This window comes from Callithrix jacchus, chromosome 22 (assembly GCF_049354715.1).
Source record: "Callithrix jacchus isolate 240 chromosome 22, calJac240_pri, whole genome shotgun sequence".
NCBI lineage: Eukaryota > Metazoa > Chordata > Mammalia > Primates > Cebidae > Callithrix > Callithrix jacchus.
The window spans coordinates 31,522,716-31,550,118 of record NC_133523.1 but is presented as its reverse complement, the minus strand read 5'-3'; the positions used below and the strand labels follow the sequence as shown (position 1 = coordinate 31,550,118).

The following is a 27,403-nucleotide window of genomic DNA, read 5'->3' as shown; positions in this document are numbered from 1 at the left end:
TCCAGATGGAACGTCGGGGGACCCGGAGCAGGGGCTTGGGTCGCTGGGGGCCAGGCGGGCTGCCCGGGATTGGAGACAGTAAAGTAGGTCGGTGGGAAGAGAGGGGGATGGGAGGAAGGGGAGGGGGCGCGCGCGCGCGCGCGCGAAGACGGAGGTCCTAGGCGCATGCGCACGTCTGGGCGGGGCCGGGGCGCGCACGTAGGCGGGCGGCGGCCGCTCCGGGCAAGTCCTCGGGCCGGTGGCGCGGGTGCAGGCTGGGTCAGGCTGTCTCTTCCTCTTGGCCCGGGATTCAGACGCCCCCAGGACGCGGCGCTTTACAGACACACACGGCAGCAGCCCCGGCCCCCCTCCCCGCGCGGCGGAACAAACGCTTCTCTTCAGACCGAGGCCTTGTGATTATACGTTTTATTAGACTTGGGCGGGGCAATGGTAGGGCTTCATTAATATTCCTTCAAATTAAAAAATAAAGTACAAAAGCTACGTAGAAAACGTCAGATCAGACGACTAAACTTTCCCGACTCAGGGCCAAGTTCTGCAAGGGAGAAAGGAAGAAGGGTATGAGCCGCGGGGACCGGCTGGGGACCCAGGGACGGTCTGGACGCTAGGAGGGGGGCGGCCCTCACCTTCTTGAGCCTGCGCTCGCGGGACGCCTGCGAGTCGGTCTCGGAGTACGGGGGTGGCGCGGGCGGATAGTAGGCCTCCTCCTCCTCCTCCTTGTAGGGTCTCCTCCTCTCCCCGGGCCCCTTCTTCCTCACGGCCTCTTCCAGTAGCCGCCCATCATAGGGGGGGTCCCCAGACCTGGAGCCGTTGTCCCGAGGGTCTCGGGTCCGTTGGTAGTGGGACCTAGGGTCAGCAGAGGGGCGCTCCCGGGAGCGTGGGAAGTCCCTCGAGTCGTCTTGGTCGTAGAGGTCGTCCCGGCTGCGGCTCCTCGGGGGCACGTAGGCCCGGCCTCTCCTCCCACCACTACTCGGGGGAGACCTGCTCCCTGACTCCACGGAGTTCGGCAGGGTGAGGTCGTCCAGGGCATCCACGGAGCGGGCCCGGGGCCGCCCGGCCAGCCAGCCCCCGCCTGGCTGCTCCCTGGGGTGCTCCCGCTCCCATCCCCTGGGACTCCGGGGGGCATGGCTATCCCACTCCTCATCCCGGATAGGGGTGAGGGCAGGGCCCCGGGAAGGCCGAGATCGCCAGTCGTCCTCATGGAGGGAGGTGACTTCACTCATGGCTGCAGGGAAGAGGGGTGTCACTGACTGCTGGAGGAGCCCAGGGTCCAGGGTTTTCACCAAGCATCCCTGGGGCAGGTATAAGGAGTCATGCTTCCCCCCACCCCACCTTAAAAGCCCTCAGATCCCAAAGCTGCTCCTCACCCCGCTCCACACGGCCATTCGGGGGGCCAGGTCGAGAAGGGTCGAAGTTGGCCAGCTCCTTCTCCATGTAGTACAGAACCCGCATGGAGTCATCTTGCTGGTTGGCCTGAATCCTGTAGCCACTTCGAACTTCTAGGGATAGGGTGGAGGTGGTTGGTTTGGGAGGATGGATCCTGGCCCAGCCCTCTCCCTTAGAGGTACATCCAACCTCGGGATGATGGATTCTCACCAGAAGCCGCACTGCTGTCTGTATCCCGAAGCAGGGGTATGTAGGATCCTTGGCCACCAGCTAGGGGAGAGTGGCTGTTGGTGGCTGCCCACCCAGAGCAGAGCTCCTCCTTAGCTCCCAAGACCCTCCTCCTTCCAGCTCCTGCCCCTCAGTGTCCAGATGCCCAGCACGCCCCCACCAGCTGTTCCTGCTCCCCCTGCTCACCTGAGCTACTCCTGTCAATGTCTCCAGGGTACCCTCCAGGGTACCCGTTGTAGCCACCCATGGGAATCATGGCTGGTGGGGGCGGGGTTTTGGCAGGAGACAGGTGGGCATAGGTGCTGGGGGCATAGATGCTGGGAACACCTGAAGTGGCTGCTTTGCCAGCAGCATACACTGCGAGGACAAAAATCAATATGAGAAGGTGGGCTGGGCAGAAGCCAGGCTGCCCCACACCCCATCAGGTTCCGGAGGGACCTGGGCCTGGACCTCCTTCCCAACTTGCCCTCTCCACTGTAGAGCTTCCCCGGGCATTTTGGTCCCTGCTGGTCCTCATTCCATTTCTGCAGCATCCCTGAGCCTAGGGGACACCAGCTTCACAGAGATCCCACCCCACTTCCTTGGTGATTTTTCAGAGGATACACACAGGTAGTTCACAGCCCCAGGGTGGCAGGACAGTGCTACATTTAACCTCATGGTGATTTGCCAACATTTGTCAAGCAAAAGGTTTTACCTAAAATTCCAACTCTCCAGCTAACTTACTGGAAGAAGTGGCCACCCAGGGCCTGTGTGTTTACAGTGCAACAAAGCTGCCCCTTTAGATAAAGCCCAAGTGCTGGGTCCACCACTGTCCCCACAAGTGGAAATCAAATATCTTCTTTGGTAGCCAAGCTCCTGCTCTAGAAAAAAAAATGAGTCAGCTGGGAGATGTAGGTCATGCCCACCAGGTCACCTTCCAGACCAAGATGCAATGGCAGGAGCCCGGAGTTAACTTGCCTGCCCAAGCAGCAAAGTGGCCACACCCACCAGGCTCTAGGCTTCACAGCTCAAGGTAAGATCCTCCTCCTCTCCTTTCTCCCCAGGGCAAAAGGCTTGCAAAGTTTCTGGGCCCTAGGTAAGTGGCTTCCTCCCTGGGACTCCAACAGGAAAAATGGCGGGGGGAGATGGGCTCCAGGAGGCCATTCACCTTTGATTTGGTTTGGAAGCAGAAGGCTAAGTGCACAGGAAGCCGCTTCATTAGCTCAAGCAGCCTGCAACTTCATAACCAGCAGTGGGACCTGCTGCCTCCTGACGGGTGGGCAAAGGCTGTGGCAGCAGCAGAAGTAACAGGGCCTCTGCCAGGGAGTTAATGGGGCCCCAGGTTGGGGTAACAGGGTCCTCGGATGGAGGAAATGTGGTGTTGGGATAGGGGAATGTGGCATGGGGACCAGCATTTGCAATCCTGGGCCTAGCTCTGGTCTTTGTGGGTTCACTGCAAACTTGGTCGCAGCCCATCTGTGAAATGGATCTAACACCCACTGCCTGAGCAAAGAGCTGTCAGCTAAACGCGACAAGAGGGAGGGGATGGAATGGCCTGCATAAGCCTCCAGGGAGCAGTGGAATTTTTTCAGGGAAGTGATCCTTTGAGGAACCAGGTCGCACACTACTGAGTTCAATGACTATAAAATCAGTCAGTGACTTCAAATGCTCACAACATCCCATAAAGTCGAGACCTTACAGAGAAGTAAACGGGATCGGAGAGGGAAGGCTACTTCTCCGGGGTCACTGTGCTGGCCCTGAGTCATTACTGAGGCTGACAGTGGCAGTGCCCAGCAGCTGGCAGGCATAGAATATTTTATATAGATCAGATCCCAGGCCCAATGCTATGCACGAGCTCACCAAACCCCCAGATGCACCCAGTATGATGAGCTCTGCCATAAGCCCAATTTTATAGGGGAAGACACTGAGCCTTAGGGAGGGAAATTGCTCACCAGGCTTCTGAGCAGGAAGGTTTCAAGCAGGCTTCAGCCCTCCACCTGCCCACGCTTGCAAGGATTGCCTGGTACTTCACTGTTCGTGTATCTTGGACTGCGTGCAGAGAGGCTGGTCTATCCAGACCCTCCCGAAGGAAACCAAGGACTGGCAATAGCTGTGGTCCCCGAGGAGGGGAAACAGGGCAGCAGCCCGAGGGACGCTGAAGTGTCCATCACTGCCACCTAGTGTACACCCTGGGGCTCTGGTGTCCCAAGGCTGATGGCTGTGACCATGTCTATCAGCTCCTCTGTGAAAATGTCCGATTGGGGTATTCACAGACATTCATAGAAGAGAGGCAGGAGCAAGTCTTTGTCAATTGCACGTCTGACTCATCTCAGAGTTAGGTCTCTGTCTCTCTCTCCCATCTTCTCTTACCTTCCCCTGCTTGGTTTGCTTACTTCCCCTTTAGCTCTAGTCCCCCAGGGAGTCCCAGCTTTCACAGGTACCCATGCTGATGTGGTAGATATGTCCCTAGACGTAGTAGCTGGGTAAAATGTGCAACATTCCTGTGGATATGTGTTTTCAAAAATTTGCTTACCTTTGGCTGGGTGTGATGGCTCACACCTGTAATCCTAGCACTTTGGGAGGCCAAGGTGGGCCTCCTGAGGTTAGGAGTTCAAGACCAGCCTGGCCAACATGTCAAAATTCCGCCTCTACTTAAAATACAAAAATTAGCCAGGTGTGATGGCAGGTGCCTATAATCCCAGCTACTCAGGAGGCTGAGGCAGGAGAATTGCTTAAACCGGGGGACAGAGGTTGAAGTAAGCCGAGATTGTGGCACTTCACTCCAGCTTGGGCAACAGAGTCAAACTTTGTCTCAAAAAAAATTTTTTTTGCTTAAATTTAAGGCCAGGCATGGTAGCTCATGACTATAATCCCATCACTTTGGGAGCCTGAGTCAGGATCACTTGAGATCAAGAGTTCAAGACCAGTCTGGGCAATGTAGCAAGACCCTGTCTCTACAAAAAAAATTTTAAACTGGCCAGCATGGTGGCACATGCCTGTAATCTCAGCACTTTGGGGAGGCTGGCATGGGAGGAGGATCACCTGAGGTCAGGAGTTTGAGATCAGGCTGGGCAACATAGTGAGACCCCTGTCTCTATAAAAAAAAAAAAAAAAAAAATCAAAAAATTAGCTGGGCATGGTGGTGTGTACCTACAGTCCCAGCTGCTCCAGAGGCTGAGGCAGGAGGATCGCCTGAACCCGGGAGTTCAAGGCTGTGGAGAGCTATGATCGCACTACTGCACTCCAGCTTGGATGACACAGTGAGGCCCTTTCTCTAAAAAAAATAAAATTTGCTTAAATCATATGGCGTTGTAAACCTTGATTTCTTACCTTTTTCACTTAAGATTTGTTTTATTATTACTTTTTCTGAGACGGAGCCTGGCTCTGTCGCCCAGGCTGCAGTGCAGTGGCGTGATCTCAGCTCACTGCAACCTCTACTTCCTGGGTTCAAGCTATTTTCCTGCCTCAGCCTCCTGAGTAGCTGGGGTTACAGGTGAACACCACCATGCCCGGCTAATTTTTGTATTTTTAGTAGAGACGGGGCTTTGCTATGTTGGCCAGGCTGATCTGGAACTCCTGACCTCAAGTGATCTGCCCACTTGGCCTCGCTAAGTGCTGGGATTACAGGCATGAGCCACTGTGCCTGGCGCCTAGATTTGGTTTTTAAAGAGGGCTTTACTTTTATATGAATAGTGTCTTGTACTGTTGGACATTTTTACCGTGTGTATGGATTATACTTCCAAAAGAAAAAACAACATGAATAAAAGCAAACTGGAAGTTGAAGGAAGTAAATGACAGTGGAAAGCAGCTCCCTCCTGAGTCTACATCCCCCTCTGGCTAGATTCACCCCCTCCAGACCAACACCACTGTCCTGGGCAGGCGGATGGCCACCTCCTCCCCTAGGACACAGCATGTTGCCCGAACCAGGGTGGCCGTGAGCGGGGCACTTACGGGCCTCGGGGCAGCAGCACTTTTCTGGGCAGCAGGGACACCTGACGTAGCAGCAGCAAGTGTGTGGGCAGCACTGACACCAGCAGATGCCCAGGAGAAGGAAGACGAGGAAGACAGCCAGGCACACCACAACCACGAAGAGCCAGTCTGCAGAGAGAGAACAGGCCCTGAGCCCGGAGGCCTGGGAGGGAACAGGGCCGATGGTATAGCAGCAGGGGCACATGGTGCAGGGCCAGCACTGAGATCGGGGACTGTTTGCAAAGCTCACCAAGGAAGCTGCAGCCCTGGGTGGATTCTCCATGCCAGAGGCTGGGCACAGCACATTCCCCCATCTAAAATCCCCATCAGTCCCCAAATTAGGGCCCTCCCCCAGGTGCAAATACACAAGGCAGAAAACAAGAGGCAGCTTGGCCAGAGGGAGACAGACTGTAGCCCCTAGACGAAAGAGAGAGCCAGCTGCCGAGACACCACACCTCCAAGAGCACCGCAGGTGCCAGTCACAGCCCCGGCCTGCACCCCAGGCTCTCCTCAGCCCAGCCCAGCACCAGGCCACTAGATGTCTCAGAGTCACAGGCCAGGTTAGTGAGGGGTCCACAGTGAGCAGGGTTTAGTGGGGAGGGGGATACTAACTAGAGTCAGAAGCAGTAGGTGATGTGTAGGAGCTCCTGAGGCCCCACTCAGGACCCACCCCCGTACCTTCCATGGGCCCCGCCTGAAAACCAGGTAAGAGCTCAGCTACCCCCGAGGTCCTCCCTAGAGGGATAAAAGAGAAACAGATTATGCTGGCCAGAGCCAGCCCAGGCCACGCCGCCCCAAAAGACCAGCTCCAGGCTGGCCAGGTGGAAGGTGCACCCTGAATCGGGGAGGGTCTGGTGGGGCTGAAGCCCTAGCACATGGCACCTACCCTCCACGGCCCAGATGTGGGTGCCCGTAGGTGAGAAACTCCCACTGCAAAATCCACCTGTGTCTCATGCCATGGGGGCTCCAGCACAGATCCCAGGGGGCTCTGAGGGCTCTACCTCAGCTTGGGTACCCTAAGTTTTCCTCATTTATAGGTCTTAGCACCCCAGAGGGCTCCAACCAAGGTGATAGGATGTCCTGTTCCAGCAGGCCCAGCGCCCTAGGACCCACAAAATAGAGACAGGATCTCAGCTCTGTCGCCCAGTCTGGAGTGCAGGGGTGCGATCATAGCTCACTTCAGCCTCAACCTCCTGGGCTCAAGCAATCCTCCCACCTTAGCCTCTAGCGTAAGTAGCTAGGACTAGTGGCATGTGCCACCACACCTGGCTGAAATGGTTTTTACAAATCTGAAAAAATTAATATTGAATATATAATAATGAACTATCTTTATGAAAACATAATCATAATTTTTTTTAAAAACAGGAAGGGACCTGTGAAGGCAAAAATGCCCACATATGAAAGTCACGTGGTCCTGTGTCTGGGACCCACGAGGTCTCCCTCTCCACTCATGCACTGTCATATTCGTGCATCTCAGACCCAGTTCTGTCTTCCCTCGAGTGGTGACGGCTCTGAGCCCCACCAGTGCTGTGTCTGAGGGGCCTCCACAGGCCCAGTTCTGACCCACGAAGCCCTCCCCAGAGCTCATGCACTTGGCACCACAGGCATTTGCAAAAGGACAGAGGCATGTCGGTGGTGGCTCTGAAAGCGTGGTCCTGTGTGCTAGGCCAGAAGAATGCTAAGAATAACACTAAGATGTTATTTGCCATTTTTACTTGTTCTGCCATGAATGTACAGTGGAGTTTCCCAGGCTCCCTGATGCCATCATTACCCTCATACCTAATGGACTACATACTGGTGTGTTTGTGTATGTGTATGTGTGTGTTTTCTTTCTTTTCTTTTTCCTGATATCCAGTATGTAGCTAAGTGTGTGTTTCCTTGAGCCAGGGTCTCTGTCCCCCATGCTAGAGTGCAGTAGCGCAATCATGGCTCACTGCAGCCTTAACCCTTGGGCTCAAAGTGATACTCCTGTCTCAGCCTCCCAAGAAACTGGGACCAGAGGTGCATGGCACCACACCTGGCTAATTTTTAAGTTTTTTTGTAGAGTCAGGGGTCTTGCCATGTTGCCCAGCCTTGCTTGTGTGTCCTGGGCTTGAAAAATTTCCTGATTTTCATTCCTAATACATTAAGCAACATATAGACATAAAACCCATAGAAACAAACAAAACTCTCAGAGCCCCTCAATAATTTTTTAGAGTGTAAATAGACCTGGAGACTAAATTTTGGGAACTGCTGATGCCAATGGTGCATTTGACCGAAGAACATGCTGAGGTTCCTGGGTCACTGTTAGACGTGTTCTACCCCTCACACATGAACTTTCAGCCCAAGTGCCTCCCAATCATGTGCTCATTCACAAATGTGAAGATGGCAGTATACAGCCTGGCAGCGTCATTCACGCAGAGCACATGCCACACGAGACTCTGTCTGTTGGCTTACAGCAGGGCACCTGGCCGATGGCAATGTCCCCCAGCACATAGAGGGAGGCTTCCCAGCCACAAGGATACCCCACCCTGCCCCTGGGTGTCTGGAGTTGGCCTTGTTTCAGCTGCACTCAAATTTACACACTCTCTGTGTGTGCCATGCAGCGCCATCCTAGCGGGGCACATGGCAAAGCCACTGTGCTTGGCAAGGGAATCAGGTAAGATAAGGCCCTGGGGATGGAGCAGGAAGTGGGGCCAATTTTGCACACAATTAAACTCATAGTGCCCATCGACTCTGACCATGTCTGGATTTTTTTTTTTTTTTTGACATAGAGTTTCACCCTGTCACCCAGGCGGGAGTGCAGTGGCGTGATCTTGGCTCACTGCAACCTCCACCTCCTGGGTTCAAGAAATCCTCATGCCTCAGCCTCCCAAGTAACTGGGATCACAGGCATGTGCACCATCATGCAAGTTATTTTTCATATTTTTTGTAGAGACAGGGTTTTGCCATGTTGGCCAGGCTGGCCTCGAACTCCTGGCCTCAAGTGATCCACCCTCCTTGGCTTCCCAGTGCTGGGGTTATAGGCATGAACTACCATACCCAGACCCCAAGTCTGGATTAAAAAAGAAAAAAATCAGACTTCAAAGAGGCAGAGTCTCCAGTTCTCTCCAGTCTTCTCTTTGTTTGGCTTGGCTGGTTGGAGGCACTGTGGGCCAGGGGTCCCTGCCTGGGGTGTAGGGCACGGGGGAGCCTAAGTGACTGGCAGAGCCCGGGGGACAGCAGAGCAGGCGACAGAGCCCAAGAGGGTAAGCTGATGGAGGGCAGAGGGTGGACACAGGAGGGCAGACAGAAGCGGACAAGATAAAGGGCTGTGCCTCCCCCTTCCCACACCCCACTCACCAAGGACGATGAGCTCTGCGTAGGCTTCGTTGTTCCCCTGGAGGTCCTGGGCTGAGACCACGGAGCAGTAATACACACCGCTGTCCCCCCACGCTGTCTGGTCAAAGGTCAGGTCAGCATCTGGGTCAGGATGAGAAGGCATGAAGGCACTTTAGCCCTTCCCAGCACCTCCAGGAGCGGGCAAGCGGCGGGCTGGGCAGGCTTCGGATGAGCAACTGCATATGCAAAGATTCCTACCAAGGCTGTGAGGCCTTTTATGCCCCGTTCTAAACACCTGGGCTACTGCAAGAAGTCTGAGAGGCGGGGCCATTATCACTCCTGTTTTGTGAGTCACACATCAGGTCTGGAAGAGCTGGATAGCTCTTCAGTATAGAGCAGTAATGGTGTCCTCAGAGCCTGAGGTTTTTTTTCTTTCTTTCTTTCTTTCAAGACAGTCTCACCCTGTGGTCCAGGCTGGAGGGCAGTGGTATAATTATTGCTCACTGCAGCTTTAACCTCCCGCACTCAAGCAATCCTCCCACCTCGGTCTCCAGAGTAGTTGGGACTACAGGCACACCTCGCCATGCCCAGCTTTTTCTGGCACGCAATGGCGCCATCCCATCTCAGCTCACTGCAATCTCCGCCTCCCAGAATCAAGCAATTCTCCTGCCTCAGACTTCCGTGCAGCTGGGATTACAGGTGTGCACCACCACACCCAGCTAATTTTTGCATTTCTAGTAGAGATGGGGTTTCACCATGTTGGCCAGGCTGGTCTCGAACCCTTGACCTCAGGTAGTCCGCCCACCTCAGCCTCCCAAGGTACTGGGATTACAGGCGTGAGCCACCACGCCCAGCCTATTTTTTTAGTTTTTATTTTTGTAAAGACAGAGTCTCGCTATGTTGCTCAGGCTGCTCTTGAACTCCTGGCCTCAAGTGATTGCCTGCCTTGGCCTCCCAAAGTGCTGGGATTACTGGCATGAGCCACCGCGTGGGTAGCCTGTGCTTCTCAACTTACACCCATCTCTGAACCACCTCTCAGAGCCAAAGTCTGAACTCCCCTAATGTGAACTGCCACCCACAGGGCCTAGTGTAGACCCCAGGGACGGGTGTGGAGATAAACAGGCCAGATTATAGATACCAGGAGACACCCAGGCATCCATAAGGAATGCGTATGTAGAGGGGAGAGACTTGGACTTACCCTCCCAGTGCCTTGGTCCCTCCCCCTCCCCTTTCATCCCCACATTCCAGGTCAGGCCCAGGGCTTGGGGACGCTAAGGTCTGAACCTGTAGGCAAGGAGCTTGTTCACTCTGCCATCCGTCAAAGTGTTTTGGCACATCCTGTTTCCTCTCTGCTCCTCAGGCCCTAATTAACACCTTCAGTCTTTCACCAGGTTAGGACTTGCCACCTACCAGGCAACTCTGCCTAGGCCACTGGGGAGTGGAGCAGTCTACGGGTGGGCGTCCACCCCGGCAGGAAATGCCCTCCGCTTCCCAGCCTCCTTCCTCCCAGCCTGACCTGCCTGCCACCTTCCCAAGGACACGCTGCCCTCCTGCACGACAGCTCTGTGACAGCAGCCACCATGTGTGCCCCAGTCCACAGCACCTGGCACCCCCAAGCCCGTCAGTCAGTAACTGCTGAAGGAATGAAAGAACCCTGACCTTCTTCCTTCTTCACGAGGAAGTTCGTTTTTATTTTTATTTTTGTCAAGACAGGGTCTTGCAACGTTGCTCAGGCGGCTGTTGAACTCCTGGCCTCAAGTGATCTGCCTGCCTTGGCCTCCCAAAGAGCTGGGATTACAGGTGTGAGTCATGTCTACAGAAAAGTCCTCCTTGCAACAGTGCCTGGCTACGGCATTCCAGACGCCTTCCCTAAGGTCCCAAGGTCCCCAAGGCCCTTGGCACGACATTGCCTCTAGCTACTGTGCCAACCTCGCCCTTGCCATCGCCTTGGCTCTGGATTCACACTATCCCCCACCATGGGCTGGGCTCCTGCCACAGCTTCCCAGCCCAACTGCTGAAATCTATCACCCAGCTTAGCGGCCAGCCATCCCTTCGCTGCTGAGAATGTGGGCTCCATGAGGCAGAGCCCTGTCTGTCTCAGTCACTGCTGGGTCCCCAGTGGCTGACACAATGCCTGGCTACGAGCAGAAATGAGCACCCTCTTGGCCAGGCACAGTGGCTAACACCTATAATTCCAGCACTTTGGGAGGCCAAAGCAGGCGGATCACTTGGGGCCGGGAGTTCAAGAGCAGCCTAAGCAACATAGCGAGACCCTGACTTTACAAAAACAAAAATAAAAACTAAAAAATAGGCTGGGCGCAGTGGCTCACACCTGTAATCCCAACACTTTGGAAGGCCGAGGCAGGTGGATCACTTCAGGTCAGGAGTTCGAGACCAGCCTGGCCATCATGGTTAAACCCTATCTACCAAAAATGTAAAAAAATTAGCCAGGCATGGTGGCACATGCCTGTAGTCCTAGCTACTTGGGAGGCTGAGGCAGGAGAATCACTTGAACCCGGGAGGTGCAGGTTGTAGTGAGCTGAGATTGTACCACTGCACTCCAGCCCGGGCAACAGAGCAAGACTCCTTCTCAAAAAAATAAATAAATAAATGAACCCCCTTCTCTCCTCATGCTGAAGTCCCTTAGCTTTCTTCATCTGTCCCATCATTCTGGGCACATGGCTATATTCAAAGACACATTTCATTCATTCGGTTGCCCTTCGACAATAATTACTGAGTGCCACCTACGTTCTAGGCAGTATTTGAGACACCTGGTATACCAGTCACAGTTCTCAAACTGCAGCCTCTAGACCCTGAGGTCAAAGTTGTTTTCCTAACAGTACTAACTGTGGAGTTTTCCAGAGCTTATGTGACATACGACAGACGTCACAACAGAGTGAAGCAGCTTTGAGAAGCCAGCCTCTTCTATCTAGCCAGGCTTCAGACACTTGCAAAAAAACAAAACCACACCACCTTCTCATTAACAATGTTTTGTCTGGTTTCAGGAAATGATTATTTTCTTTTCCTAAGAGATATGTTTATTTATGTTAATCTATGAATTTATTATTTAAATTATTTTGTAAACTTTTCTCAGTCTGCTACCTATGAAAACAAACTCTCTGAGCTTTTTTTTTTTTTTAAAGAGATGGAATCTCGCTCTGTTGCCCAGGCTGGAGGGCAGTGGTGCAATCTTGGTTCACTGCAGCCTCTGCCTCCTGGGTTCAAGCAATTCTCCTGCCTCAGCCTCCTGAGAAGCTGGGATTACAGGCACCCACCACCATCCCTGGCTAATTTTTGTATTTTTAGTAGAGACAGGGTTTTCACCATGTTGGCCAGGCCGGCCTGGAACTCCTGACCCGAAGTGATCTGCCACCCATCTGGGCCTCCCAAAGTGCTGGGATTCCAGGCACGAGCCACCGAGCTAGGCCTGAGCTCTTAATTAACTTCAAAATTAAGGATGTCAAGAGGTCTAAGCCCAAAACATCTGAGTTATAAATCCTTGCCCTTGCCCTTCTAGAGCTTAGATTCTAACTGGGAAAGAAAGACAGATAAAAAATATAACATTGTCACATATCAGACAGAGATAAGCTATATGGAGAAAACGAATCAGGGAGGGCAGACAGTGCCAGGCATGGAGTGGGGGCTGTGCTTCTTTAAACAAGGAGGCCAGGGCAGGCTTCCGGACATGGTGACCTTCAGAGCAGATGTGAAGGGGTAGAGGACACGACTTCCCCTCACGATCAGGCATCTACGCCACCATTTTTTTTTCTTTTTAAATTTTGAGACGGGATCTCCCTTTGTTGTCCAGGTTTACCCTGAACTCCTGGCTCAAGTGATCCACCTGCCTCAGCCTCCCAAAGTGCTGGGCTTACAGGCGTGAGCCACCGCCCCTGGCCCCCACCGTTTATTGAGCTCTTACTATGTGTTGGACCCCTCTGCACACATTCTTTCATTGAATCCTCATAGAATTCTTTTTCTTTTTTTTTTTTTCGCAGCCATCACCGCCCATGGCCACAGCAACGCAGCACCCAGGCCCGCATCAGGGGCCACACGGGCAGCAACAGCGGCTGAATCCTCATAGAAATCAGCCACTAAACTAGGTTTTCCTAAATCCTCCAGGTTTGCCATAATGCCCTCTTCATCTATCATTTTTCCACCTGTATCTTTTTTGAGAGGGCCTAGCTTTGTCGCCCAGGCTAGAGTGCAGTGGTGTGATCATGGCTCACTGCAACCTCGAACTCCTGGGCTCAAGCAATCCTCCCACCTCCAGAGTTGCTGGAACTACCGGGGTACACCATCACACCCCGCTAGTTTATTTTTTGTAGTGTCTGGGTCTTACTGTGTTGCCCAGGCTGGTTTCCCAACTCCTGTCCTCAAGCAGTCCTCCTACCTCGGCCTCCCAAAGCGCTGGGATTACAGGCATGAGCCACCAGTGTCTTCAGATCAGTCCCTGACTATGCTTCTCTAACACTGGAGCTCAAGGGCTGGTCCCTGCCGTAAGCAAAAGAGTGGACAGGAACCCCCTGCCATGGCAAACACATCATATAGGCCAGGGGTTGAAATCCGGCTTCTCATGGGCCGAGGCTGGACTTCACTATGTTTTGTTTGATCTGACATTTTCAAAACCCACAAAAAATATAGTTTTCCGGCTTCTTTTGATCCATCCTAAGGCCTGGGCGCACCTTCTTCCTGCAGGGCGGACCCTGTTCCTGGTCCTGGGCTGGCCCTGATATCACCCGGGCTGAGCACTGCTTTCATTGTTCTAGGCGCAGGGAGAAGATGCCAAGATGCCAGCTCTCCAGTGGGAATGGCAGCCAGGCCTCCTCTGCATCACCAACCTCTGGTTTCTTCTTTATACACCAGAAAGGTGTGACCTTCATGATTTCAGAGGTCCCGTGGGCTCTCTGCTCCAGTGAAGCTGGAGGTGGGGGCACTTGCACCCCAAGGAGCCTGAGGAGATAGAACAGGGCCTCCTGTCCAGATGCTAACCCATCACCCAAAGCATGGAAGGACGGAAGCAGGGCAGGAGCCACTTGAACTGAGGGATGCCTGGAGTGGACAGCCTTTTAGTTCACCCAGGACTATTTTCACTTTTAAAACCGGGACAGGCCAAGCGCAGTGGCTCAAGCCAGTAATCTCAGCATGGGAGGCCAAGGCAGGCAGATCATCTGAGGTCAGGAGTTTGAGACAAGCCTGGCCAACATGGCAAAATCCCGTCTCTACCAAAAAATACAAAAATTAGCCAGGCATGGCGGCACACACCTGTAGTCCCAGCTACTCAGGAGCCTGAGGCAGGAGAATCACTTGAACCTGGGAGGCGGAGGTTGCAGTGAGCTGAGATCACACCATTGCACTCCAGCCTGGGCGACAGAAAAACAAAACAAAACAGCACAGTGGGTGACACCACAGGGAGTCCACTTTTCCCCATCCTCAAAGCTGAAATGGAGGAAGCTCCTGTGGCTACGGGGTTTCCTGAAAGGACACACACACACAATGGATGTTTACACTCAGGGCTACTATCAAACATGGGCCCAGGTGGGGGCATCTGAAAGATCCAGGGCTGTGAGGCCCCTGGAGCCTGCAGAGCCCCTTCCCCCAGATGGAGCCTGGGGGGGTCATCCTGCACATTTGTGCCCAGCAGAGGCAGCACCCTCAGTATTTGGGTTGTCCTGGCAGAGCTGAGCAGTCCTGCCTGGTCCAGGCGGGCACACTCCCTGGGTTACAGAGGAAGGGGCCTACTGTGACCTCAGTGACAGCTGGATGCTCACGGCTGAGCTGCGCACAGAAATTCAGGGCAAGCAAGCCTTGTGCCTCCCCTGAAACAGGACTGACAGGCTCGGCCCTGGAACCTGGCCTCCTGTCTCTCCTCTAGCAGAATGTGCTCCAGTTCCTGGCCTCTCAGGGTCTGCAAAGGGATGCTCCCTCCCGCTCTGCCCTATGCCCAATTTTAAATCCTCGTTTAAGACAGTGAACACACACTAAGACATGGGGTAGGTGAGCCTTCATCCCTGGCACCCTGCCCCTCCTCTTCCTCTCCACCTTCCAGGTTCTGTAGAGCCCAGGTCCTTGTCAAATCATATTTGCAGCCCAAGTCATTCCATGTAGCACATCACCCAGTGCTATTTTCTTTTCTTTTTGAGACAGGATCTCACTCTGTCACCCAGGCTGGAATGCAGTGGCACGATCTAGCTCACTGAAACTTCGACCTCCTGGGACCGAGCAATCCTCCCACCTCAGCCTCATGAGCAGCTGGGACCACAGGTGCATGCCACCATGCCCAGCTAATTTTTAAAATTTTTACATGCTGGGCACGATGGCTCACACCTGTAATCCCAGCACTTTGGGAGGCTGAGGTGGGAGGATCACAAGGTCAGGAATTTGAGACCAGCCTGGCCAATATGATGAAACCCCGTCTCTATTAAAAGTACAAAAATTAGCTAGGTGTGGTGGTGCACACCTGTAGTCCCAGCTACTTAGGAGGCTGAGGCAGGAGAATCGCTTGAACCTGGGAGGCGGAGGTTTCAGTGAGCTGAGATCGTACCACTGCACTCCAGCCTGGGCAACAGAGCAAGATTGCATCTCAAAACAAAAAAGTTTTTGCAGATACAGGGTCTCATTTTGTTGTTCAGGCTGGTCTCAAACTCAAGCAATCCTCCTGCCTTGGCCTCCCAAAGTGCTGAAATTTATAGGCATGAGCCACTGCACCCAGCCTGGTGTTATTTCCTTTGCAGCACTTAGCACTCTCTGAAATTCTCACTCTTTCTTTTTGAGATGAAGTCTTTTGTTGCTGTTGTTGCAGAAAAGTGATTTATTTAGGCAGAGAAAGAAAAAGGAGAAGGAGAGAGAAAGAAACAGCTAGCTCTCCCACTGAGTGAGAAGGGTTCCCAGAGCGAGAAAACCAGAGAAGGAAAACTCCCCTCACACTGAGTGAGAGAATTCAGAAAGTTGGAATCCAGGAGAGGAAAGACAGCTTCCACACTGGGTGGAAGGGGAGCCCAGAGGGGAAAGCCAGGAGAGAAGAGAGAGCTCCCACTATGTGGGAGGGGGGTTCCAGAGAGCTGGAAATTCCCCCCCCTTTTTTTTTTGAGACAGAGTCTCACTGTTGCCCAGGCTGGAGTATAATAGTGCGATCTTGGCTCACTGTAACCTCTACCTCCTGGGTTCACGTGATTCTCCTGCCTCAGCCTCCTGAGTAGCTGGGATTACAGGCATGCGCCCCCACAGCTGGCTCATTTTTGTATTGTAGAGATGGGGTTTCACCATATTGGCCAGGCTGGTCTCGAACTCCTGACCTCAGGTGATCCACCTGCCTCAGCCTCCCAAAGTGCTGAGATTACAGGCATGAGCCACCTCACCCAGACTTTGATATTCTCATATTCTTTATCTGCTTACTTATTGCCAGTCTCACCCCACCAGAATGTCACCTCCTTGAGGACAGAAACAGCCATCCCAGTCACCTCCTCTATTCCCAGCACCATCGACACATAGTAGATGCTTGATAAAATCCCAAATGCATGAATGAATGACTGTTCCTTACTTAGTCCCAACAGGCACTTCCTATCAGGAGGCAGCATTACGGTTAAGAACAAGGATTCTCAGGGCTGCCTGGGTTCAAACCCCAGCTCCAGACCTTGACTTCCCATGTGCCCATTTACACAACTTAACCTCTCTGTGCCTCAGCTGTCAGGAATGTAGAGGACTCAATGGGAGAATGTGTGTGATGTTCCTGGCACATCATGGGCTTTCTCCATTAAGATCTCTCGCCCCCACAGTTCACTCTTGCCACCTCCTCTGTGAGTCCTCTGCGGACCACCCTATGCAAGCAAAGGGATTAGGAGCTTGGCCACTAGACCCAAAGTGGCTGAGTTAGAATCCCAGCCCTGTTACCAGCTATGTGACCATAGGCAAGTCACTTTCTCTCTCTGGACCTCTGAAGATAACAATAATAGAATCTATTCAACTAGTGTGCGTCTGAGTTAATCCTCGGGAACCTGTATGAGAGCTTAGCACACAATAGGCCCTTTATAAGTTGTTACCTAGATAAATTTTACTTCTTACTGCCCATATTATTAATATGATTATAGAACAAACCCCAGCCTCCTCTCCATTTCCCAGTTTTCTTTATCTTCAAGCACGTGAGTGTATGTTGTGTCTGTCTCTCACTACAGTGTGGGCTCCGAGAGGGAAGTGGTTTGATGATTCCCAGGGCCCTGATATATGACAGATGCTCAAAAAATCTCTGTTGTTAAATTAAGGAATGGAAGGATAAGCAGAAGGAAGAATAGTAAAACAGAATTGCTCCCATCAGGCTGGGCGTGGTAGCTCACACCCGTTATCCCAGAACTTTGGGAGGCCAAGGCAGACAGATCATTTGAGGTCAGGAGTTTGAGGCCAGCCTGGCCATCATGAAATCCCATCTCGACTAAAAATACAAAAATTAGCCACGCATGGTGGCGCACACCTGGAGTCCCAGCTACACAGGTGACTGAGGCAGGAAAATCACTTGAACCTGGGAGACGGAGGTTGCAGTGAGCCGAGATCGCACCACTGCACTACAGCCTGGAGTCCAGAGTGAGACTCCATCTCAAAAACAACAACAAAAAAGAATTGCTGCTTTCATTGGTCCTTTCAGACACTGGCACTCAAGAGCTTTCAGATGGGGACTCCAGGATGGGTACAAGGGTGCCAGCCCCATCACCCGAGCAAGCCCAGCCTCACCCCCCTGGCCCAGCCCAACATACTTCCGGTGATGGTAATCCTCCGGCCCTGGTAGTAGTCTCCCAGGGTCACGGCATTGCCCTGCTTGGTGGCCACAACCCTGACAGTGCGCACGCTGTCCTGGCACTCCACATAGGGGTTGTAGCCTGGGTTCCCGGCTGCGAGCTGGGCATTGAGCTGGTTTTCCACACTGGCTGGGGAGAAGGCATCGGCGATTCGGTCCCGGCAGAAGGACTTGTACTTCCAGATGACGATGGGTGGCACGGAGGTCGAGGCCATCTGGTAGGTACAGGGCAGGGTCACAGGCTGGAAGAGGATCACCACGTGGTAGGGGTCGGGCACGGTCACCTGGATGGCCCTGGCAGGGGCTGAGGGCAAGAGGAGAGTCAGGGATTGCTGTGAGCTTGGGGAGGTGCTTTAACAGGAACACCACTTGTCACCAGCTTGACACTTGCAAGTGTGTGGTTTACAGAGTGCCTGGCACACATTGTTCCTTAATCCCCATGACTGGTGAGGCAGCCACGATAATCATGCCCATTTTATAGACCCGTGGGGCTGAAGTGGCAGGTACACAGTGGCACGGCCAGTTTCCTTGGACCCAACATCCCTCTTCCCAGCCTGTGGCCTCTGAACCATACCAGTCCCCTCTTCCCTTTGCCATTCACCCACAGCAGGGGACCTCTGTGTGGGCTGGGCAGGCAAGCCCAAATAGCTAGGTCATGCCCCCAGCACTCAAGGTCCCACTTCAAAACCGACTACCCAGAGTCTTTTGAATTTGGAGACAAAATCATAGAGTTGTTTGCCTGAATTGTGTTGCCATGGAGTCACTAAAGCCCCCACAATATCTCCATCAGCCTCCCACCACTTCACCCTACTCTAAAGTCACTTCAATTGACTGCCCCAAAAGTGCTGAAAAACCTCATCCCCACCCAAACATCCCATCCAGGTGAAAGCCTGCCAGCAGAAGTCTGTTTCAAGTCCCTAAATCCATCCTACCAGACTTTTACGCACGGATGGGGAGTCCCCAGTCCCACACCCACCCGAGGCCTGGGCACTGTTCCTTCGTCTCTCTCTCTCTCTAGGAAGCGTCTGATCCAGCCCTCCCGTGCCCTCTCTCCGTTACTCCAACACTTAGAAATCCCCGGGTGCGCCCAAGCCCCATCCCGGCTTTTCTTTACCCAGTGATCAGAGGCCCTCCACTCCCTCCCCACAAAGAGTTCCAGGCTCTCTGCTGCTCTGGGTCTCACCGTTCAGGGAGTTTCACTTCCTGCTATCTCCCAGATAAGGGCGGGGGAAGCGTTCCCAGGCACGGATGGGGAATTCCTCTCACTCTGGCACACACGAGTCCGCCCAAGACCCAGGGGATAGGAAGGTCCCAGGCTCTGCGACCCCCGCTCCCCGCGCCCCAGGCGCCCCCGCCGCCTCCAACTCCATCCATCCCCCCTCTACAGTGCCCTCAGCCGTTCCGCAGCGTCAGGGACCCCGTGCCCCGTACCTGTGCACCAGGTGCTAAGCAGGAGCCACACGAACACGACCGCGTCCCGGCCTGGCGTGGCCGGGTGGGAGCCCAGCCCACCTGAGAGTCCGCCGGCCACCAGCGCCATCGCCGCAGTCTGGTCGCGTCTGGCCCGCGCGTCCCTTCCCAAGTAGCGAGAGGGTAGGGGGCGCGGCGCGCACCAAGGCTAGGAGGGGTGCACGCTCCTCCCCTTCCCGCTTCCGTTCCTCGTCCCTACTCCAAGCCCATCCTGCCGCGTTCTAGAAGCTTTAATGAACATAAACGACGTGGATAAAGGGCACGCTTTCAGATTTGGGGGAGAAAAGTGCTTGACCCACCGCACTTCTCCGAGCCACTCCACCCGCTGCGCGCTCCGGGAAATGGTTCGGCCCAGGTACACAAGGGTGGGAGCCTTTGGCTGGGCTTAGGGGTGGGCGGCGGGGAGGGGCTCCTCTGCCTCCCTCCCCGGAAGTGGGCTGACCCAGGTGCGCTCCGGCCCTCAGGGCATGAACCAAGTGACTGGCCCGCTGGGAGGGCGCCTGCAGACCACAGGCCCTGTCCGCCCCTCTCCTGCTCTGGCCAAACCAAGCGCACCGAGATTCACGAAACCGAGACCCACTTGGAGCGATTCACCTGTTGAGATAGGGCGGGTCCCGCAGCGCACCTGTTCCCTCCCTACCCACACCCCTCTCCCCGGCTGGCGATGGACCCGCCTAGGTGCGCCCTGCCGGGAGGAGCCAGCCTAAGCAAAGTCCTGGCTAGGAGAGGCTTGTTGGTGGCGCCTGACTTCTCCGCTCCCACTGGGGTTCCTCCGGATGGTGTGGAGTGGGGGGCGCTTCGGGCCTCTTGCGCCTCCCAGTTAGATGACCTGAGGAACCCTCTGAATTCCCCGGAAGGGAAGCTCTGCCCCCTCAAGGACGCTCGAGGGGAATCAGGCCCTGGAAAAGTTGGAATTCCACTTCGGAAGTTTTCGCCATCGCCCCCACCCGTTCCCAACTCGTGGTTCGGCCCCTGGGCATCCCTACCCACCAAGGTCAGCCCTCCGGAAATTCTGGCTCTTAAAGGGGCCGAGCGGAGGCGCGGGGCCTGGGACGGGTTTCCGCTTAGGAATTCCCGGGGACCAGCCACCTGCACCCGAGGGCGGAGGCGCGGCGCGGCGATCAGCCTGCGCGGCGCTGGGCGCGACTCTGCTGTCTCCAGGTGGCGGCGAGGGGAAGCGCATCCTGGGGGAACCCTGGGCGCTTTCTCCCTTAGACTCCTCCCTGTCGCCAACTGGCCACTGGCTGGTTTCCGTACCAAGGCATGTTTTGTTCTAATGGCCCCGTTAAAACTCCAGCCAGATCACGTCCACCTGCTCCCAACCCTCCTGTGGCTCCTCCTTACTCTCAGCAGAAACTGACCTTTCCTCTCTTACCTCACCTCCTCCCACTCACTCTGGCTTACTCAGCGTCCGACACACTGAGCTCCTCGGTGTTCTCAAATTTGCTTCTCACAGCCCTCAGAGCCATCGCCCGTGCTTCCAATGTTTCACCATTGAGTATGATGTTAGCTGTGAGTTTTCCATAAATACTTTTTTTTTAAATATAAAGACGGTTTCACCATGTTGGTCAGGCTGGTCTTGAACTCCCGACCTCAGGTGATCCACCCGCCTTGGCCTCCAAAGTGCTTGGATTACAGGCGTGAGCCACCATGCCCGGCCTTTCATAAATACTCTTTATCACATTGAGGAATTTTCCCTGTATGATTAATTTTCTGGGTTTTTTTGTTTGTTTTTTGAGACGGAGTCTTGCTCTATTGCTCAGGCTGGAGTGCAGTGGCACGATCTCACCTCACTGCAACCTTGGTCTCCCAGATTCAAGAGATTCTCCTGCCTCAACCTCCTGAGTAGCTGGGACTACAGGCATGCGCCACCATGCCCAGCTAATTTTTTTTTTTTTTTTTTTTTTTTTTTGAGACGGAGTTTTGCTCTTGTTACCCAGGCTGGAGTGCAATGGCGCTATCTCGGCTCACCGCAGCCTCCGCCTCCTGGATTCAGGCAATTCTCCTGCCTCAGCCTCCCGAGTAGCTGGGATTACAGGCACGCGCCACCATGCCCAGCTAATTTTTTGTATTTTTAGTAGAGACAGGGTTTCACCATGTTGACCAGGATGGTCTCGATCTCTTGACCTCGTGATCTACCCACCTCGGCCTCCCAAAGTGCTGGGATTACAGGCTTGAGCCACCACGCCCGGCCCTAATTTTTGTATTTTTAATAGAGACAGGGTTTCACCATATTGGTCAGTCTGGTCTTGAACTCTTGGCCTCATGATCTGCCCCCCTTGGCCTCCCGACTTGCTGGGATTACAGGTGTGAGCCACTGTGCCTGGCAGTTTTCTATTTTTTTGTTTTGGTTTTTTTAAAATCATGAAGGTGTGTTGAATTTTGTCAAATGCCTTTTCTGTATTAATTGAGATGATCATGTGTGTTTTTTTCCTTCATTCTACTAATGTGATGTATTACATTGATTTCTTATGTTGAACCACCCTTGCATTCCTTCATAAATCATACTTGGACATGGCAAGTAATCCTTTTAATATGCTAATGGATTTGATTTGCCAATATTTCGTTGAGGATTTTTGCATCCATATTCATAAGAGATATTAGTCTGTAATTTTCTTTTCTTATGATGTCTTTTTTTTTTTTCCTTGTGATGTCTTTATTTGGCTTTGGTATTATGGATATACCAGCTGCATAGAGTGAGTTAGGAAGTGTTTCCTTCCCATCAATGTTTTAGAAGTTTGAAAATGATTCGTGTGAATTCTTTAAATGTTTGGTTGAACTAACTCATGAACCATCTGGTCTAAGACGTTTCTTTCCTAGGTGGTTCTTTGCTATGTAGAAGACATGGCTGGTTACACCAAATCAGCATTCTTTTCTACAACTCTCCTGCATTCAAAACCCTGATTTCATTTTGGTCTGCAATGGCTTTTCTGGTAAGAAAAAGCTGACCTTACCCAATCCTAGGAACAAGAGCTGGTCATGGGCCCCAATCCTGGCCAATAGAACGTTAGGACAGAACTGATGTGAGGATTTTGGAAATCGTTTTAGCTCTATGATACAAAGGAAAATACCAGAGGAAAAACTCCTGTAATAGACATTAGCCATAGAAATCATTACTGCCACTTGCCAAAAGTTTCCATTTCTTTTGGTGGATTGGTGGTGCCATGTAGCCGTTTCTGTCCAATGGTTTGTGAGCAAGTGACATGGCATATGCCACTTAAGGGCAGAGCATTTAATGTAGACCTGAAATCCTTCAGAGATCTCTTTCTTTCTCCTTGGAAGAAACTGAAAATGTTTGAGATGGCAGTTGCTCCATCACCCTGGATCCCTGAGTGATTCTGATACCAGTGCACAATGAATAAGAAGCATGAGTAAGAAGGAAACCTTTCTTGTTTTATGTTATTGAGATCTGGGGGGAGTTGTTTTCGTTTTTGTTTCTTTGAGACAGAGTTTCACTCTGTTGCCCAGGCTGGAATGCAGTAGCGCCATCTCAGCTCACTACAACCTCTGCCTCCCAGGTTCAAGTGATCTTCCTGTCTCAGCCTCCCAAGTAGCTGGGGCTGCAGGTGTATGCCATCACACCCGGCTAATTTTTGTATTTTTCGTAGAGACAGGGTTTCGCCATGTTGGCCAGGCTGGTCTTGAACTCCTGACCTCAAGTGATCCGCCCGCCTCAGCCTCCCGAAGTGCTGGGATTGCAGGTGTGAACCACTGCACCTGACCTCTTCTTCCTCTTTCTACTGGTCATAAAGTCGTTTTGTCCCATTCCATCATTAAATACTGGGTATGTGGAAGGCCAATAATTTGCCTTTGTAGTTTGCTTGTTTTGATTTAGGCTTACCCATTTTGTCCAGCTCCTGTGGATATTTGACCTTCGACTCTACAACCTGTGACAAGCCACTTGATGACATGAACTGAATTGCACTCCTGAAAGCACCGTGGAACAAGGTTCATTCCATTGGCTGGGCTGATCCAAGTTCTGTGAGTGACTGCACAGTGCCCAGGGAGTTCCTAGCCTCCTTCCTCAGCCGTGGTCCGCCATGCTGGACACCCTGTGTCTGCTTAGCCTTTCTTGCTCCACTCTGTGGGCCCAGATGTTAATCAGCTATGCCTACGAGACCCTCTGCCAGCAAGCCCTCCTCTCGGGCAATGACGTCCTGAAGTGTGACCATCCCATGGTACTCTGGTACTTCTCTTCCATTCAGGGGGAAGATCCTTCTCTGCTGAATTCAGTGCCTTACATAAGGCAAGTGCCTGGAGGCAGCCTCCAATTGACCAAGCCTCAGCCCTCCCAGACGGGCCTCTGTCGCTGCCAGGGCATTGATGATACCCTCGTGGTAGAATACGAAATCGACTTCCAGGACGTCACCACCGTTCATGTTACGCACAAGAACCCGAACCAAAAACGCTTACAGAATGAGACCCTGAGCCTGGGTGGTGAGGTACTTGTCTTTACCCACTGGGACCCCTGGCAGGACTGTAACCGCTGCAGGGAACCAGGTGAGCGCAAACGCCTGGGGTACTGCTACCTTCAAGAGCCCCTGGAAAATCCCATGCCCTGCCAGCTGTATCTGAGAGACGAGAAGATGCAATTCAGCTGCATGCGGCCAGAACTGCAGGTGGAAGCCTGCCACGTACCCTGCAACCCCGTCAAGGAATTCACCAGCCATACTTCATCTATGACATTGCCCAGACCGGCAAGGGGACGAACAACATGTGGCTCACCTTCCCCTCGGCCTCCATCTACAGGTGACAGGACCAGGGCCATAGCCCTGCCTTTGACCCTCACCCAGGCTTTCTTTTCCATGCTCACCTGGGCTCCAGGGTTACCTTCCAACAGAAACCAGGCTCCTTCTCCCAGCCTCTAAGCCTTCATGGTGGGTCTGTGCAGGAAAGGATCTCTTCATTGGCTTGCTGAAATTTGCATTCAGGAAGAATTTCCCGGTGTTTCCTCTGAGTGTGCCCTGGGCAGGTGATGTTAGGGATACAGAAATGACTAAGAAAGACCTACTTCTTGTATGAACAGACTTCTGCTATTCAGGGGGAGGCCAAATGTAGAATCTAGAGACCAACCTACTCAGGCCCATGGGCTCACGCCAGTGCAGATGTGATTTCTGCCTCCTGATCGGACCCTGGGGGATACAATTTATCTATCCATCCTTGCCCCAGTGCTACAGTGTCTCTTTTGTTTGTTTTTTGTTTGTTTGTTTGTTTTGTTTTGTTTGAAATGCAGTCTTGCTCTGTCACCCAGGCTGGAGTGCAGTGGCACAATCTCAGCTCACTGCAACCTCCATCTCCTGAGTTCAAGCGATTCTCCTATCTCAGCCTCCCAAGTAGCTGGGATTACAGGCACCTGCCACCAGGCCTGGCTAATTTTTGTATTTTTAGTAGAGATAGGGTCTCACTGTGTTGGCCAGTCTGGACTCAAACTCCTGACCTCAAGTGACCTGCCCTCCTCAGCCTCCTGAAGTGCTGAGATTACAGACATAAGCCACCATACACGGCCCATCGTGTCTTGTTATACCTTTCAGTTAGTCATGATATGTGGTAATGTGTCCCAACTTTGTTCTTCACAATTGTCTTGGTTATTCTTGGCCCATTGTATACAAAATTTTGGAATCAGTTTGTTGTTTCCACCCAACTCTTTTTTTTAAATAGGGACTTTATTGAATCTAAATATAAATTTGGGGATAATCAATATATATTCAGTCTTTAGTCTTCCAGTCAATGAATGTGGCAAAGACTTCCATTAGTTAGTCTTTTTTATTTATTTATTTATTTTTGAGACGGAGTTTCACTCTTGTTACCCAGGCTGGAGTGCAATGGTGTGATCTCGGCTCACCGCAACCTCCGCCTTCTAGGTTCAAGCAATTCTCCTGCCTCAGCCTCCCGAGTAGCTGGGACTACAGGCGCGCACCACCACGCCCAGCTAATTTTTGTATTTTTAGTAGAGATGGGGTTTCACCTCATTGACCAGGATGGTCTCGATCTGTTGACCTCATGATCCACCCACCTCGGCCTCCCAAAGTGCTGGGACTACAGGTGTGAGCCACCACGCCCGGCCCCATTAGTTAGTCTTTAATTTCTCTCAATAATGTGAAGTTATTAATGTAGAGGACTCATATCTTTTATTATATTTATTCCTAGGTGTTTATATTTTTCATACTATCAAACACTGATCCTTTTCATTTCATCTTTTAATTCTTTGTTGCTTGTATATAAATCATATTTAATATATGACCATGTATCTAATTTTTCACTTGTATCTTACCTCCAGTAAAATGCTGAGTGGAAAAGGTGATGGCAGAAATACTTGTGTTATTCTCAGTGTTTTACTATGAAGCATAATTTAGCCATAGGTGGTTTTTTGTTTTGTTTTTGTTTTTTGTTTTTTGAGACAGGGTCTCACTCTGTCACCCAGGCTGGAGCGCAATGGTACAATCTCGGCTCACTGCAACCTTTGCCTCCCATGTTCAAATGATTCTCCTGCCTCAGCCTCCCAAGTAGCTAAGACTGCAGGTGCCCGCCACCAGACCTGGCTAATGTTTGTATTTTTAGTAGAGACAGGGTTTCGCCATTTTGGTTTCAAACTCCTGACCTCGGCGGATCCACCCGCCTCAGCCTCCTGAAGTGCTGGGATTACATGTGTGAGCCACTGCACCTGCCCTGCCCTAGGTTTTTAATAGAAACACTTTATCTTCTTAGAAAATTTCCTTTTGTTCCTAGTTTGCCAAAAGTTTTGAGCCATAAATGAATGTCGAGTTTTATCAGATGCTTTTTCTGTATCTACTGAGATAATAATATGGTTTTTCTCCCTGATTCTGTTAATGTGAATTACATTGATTGATGTTCAAATATAAACCCAAATTTGCCTGCCTGAAATAACCTAATTTGGTCTTTATATTTATTCTCGTGTATAGAAAATCTCTGGAATCCATTTGCTAATATTTTCTTTGGGATACTATGTCTACGTTTGTGAAAGAGATTGACCGGAGCTTTTCCTTGTTGTAATGCCCTTGTAAGGCTTTTGTATAAGGTGATGCAAGTCTCCTAGAAGTGTTCCATCTTTTTCTATTTTGGGAAAAGTTTGGAAGATCAATCTAATTTATTTTATTTTATTTTATTTTGAGGCCGGGTCTCTGTCACCAAGGCTGGAGTGCAGTGGTGCAATCTGCACTCACTGCAACCTCTGCCTCCTGGGTTCAAGCGATTCTCCTGCCTCAACCGCCAGACTAGCTGGGATTACAGATGCTCACCACCACACCTGGCCAATTTTCATATTTTTAGTAGAGGTGGGCTTTCATCTCTACTAAAAGATCCCAGGCTGGTCTTTTTTTTTTTTTTTTTTTTTTTGAGATGGATTCTTGCTCTGTCTCCAGGCTGGAGTGCAGCAGCATGAACTTGGCTCACTGCAATCTCTGCCTCCCGGGTTCAAGCAATTCCCCTGCTTCAGCCTCCCGAGTAGCTGGGACAAGCCAGGCACGCACCACCACGCCCGGCTAATATTTGTATTTTAGTAGAGACACGGTTTCACTACGTTGGCCAGGCTAGTCTCGAACTCCTGACCTCAGGTAATCCACCCACCTCGGCCTCCCACAGTGCTGGAATTACAGGCGTGAGCCACTGTGCCCGGCCCCAGAGACAATTTGTTTACTACTTTATCCCCAGTGCTAGTAAGAGTTCAGGAAATACGTGATGAATGTTCACACGTGACACTTTCATGCTCTTGTTCCATCCTTGGGAATGTAGTCTCACCCTTGGGAAAGGAAGGGAGGCAGATGGTGGAGAACACTCTGAATAGACAAATTAAGTTTGCTCCTTTCCCAGAAAAATGGAAGGCTTGGAATAGAAATTAAGTGCGGTTGGTGGGGCACAGTGGCTCACTCCTGTAATCCCAGCACTTTGGGAGGCTAAGGTGGGAGGATCACAAAGTCAGGAGTTCAAGACCAGTCTGGCCAACATGGCAAAAACCCGTCTCTACTAAAAATATAAAAATTAGCCAGGCATGGTGGTGGGCACCTGTAGTCCCAGCTACTCAGGAGGCTGAGGCCGGACAATCGCTTGAATCAGGGAGGCAGAGATTGCAGTGAGCTGAGATCGCATCACTGCACTCCAGCCTGGGCAACAAGAGCAAAATTCTCTCTCTCAAAAAAAAAAAAAAAATGTAGTGTTGTCAGCTTGTCACAAAACAAAAGGGGATGGTGACCTCACACACCCATGGGGTGGCCTGCAGTTCATCCTGCTGCCCAGGGCTGAGGCCAGAGTTCATGGGTGACCTCACAATGTCCAGGG

General features: G+C 52.1%; 1 protein-coding gene and 1 pseudogene across 7 annotated transcripts; one reads left to right on the top strand and one right to left on the bottom strand.

Annotated features, from left to right (window-relative positions):
* Positions 1-388: 388 nt before the first annotated feature.
* On the bottom strand, positions 389-19,459 carry LSR (lipolysis stimulated lipoprotein receptor). 6 transcript variants are annotated; one of them, XM_008987736.5, is made up of 10 exons: positions 19,073-19,459; positions 17,601-17,945; positions 8,881-9,000; positions 6,238-6,294; positions 5,542-5,688; positions 1,798-1,968; positions 1,594-1,653; positions 1,365-1,496; positions 624-1,222; positions 389-532 (listed from the first exon to the last, which is right to left on the bottom strand). In XM_008987736.5, the coding sequence occupies exons 1-10, from the start codon at positions 19,179-19,181 to the stop codon at positions 497-499; spliced, it is 1,776 nt and encodes a 591-aa protein (XP_008985984.4). In that variant the 5' UTR covers positions 19,182-19,459; the 3' UTR covers positions 389-496. The 6 variants fall into 6 exon arrangements, with proteins under 6 accessions (XP_008985984.4, XP_008985982.4, XP_008985986.4 ...); XM_008987734.5 differs by having other exon boundaries at positions 1,365-1,493; XM_008987738.4 differs by lacking the exon at positions 6,238-6,294.
* Positions 19,336-25,996, top strand: LOC103789901 (protein FAM187B pseudogene; annotated as a pseudogene). Its single transcript, XR_013530740.1, has 2 exons — positions 19,336-19,466; positions 22,966-25,996. The product of XR_013530740.1 is annotated as a protein FAM187B pseudogene (transcript).
* Positions 25,997-27,403: the final 1,407 nt, after the last annotated feature.

Coding starts and splice junctions, on each gene's coding strand:
- LSR (XM_008987736.5), bottom strand. CDS start 19,181: ATGGCGCTGGTGGCCGGCGGACTCTCAGGTGGGCTGGGCTCCCACCCG. Junction 6,295..8,880: donor CGCAGAGCTCATCGTCCTTG/GTGAGTGGGGTG, acceptor TTATCCCTCTAG/GGAGGACCTCGGGGGTAGCT. Junction 5,689..6,237: donor TCAGGCGGGGCCCATGGAAG/GTACGGGGGTGG, acceptor CTCTCTCTGCAG/ACTGGCTCTTCGTGGTTGTG.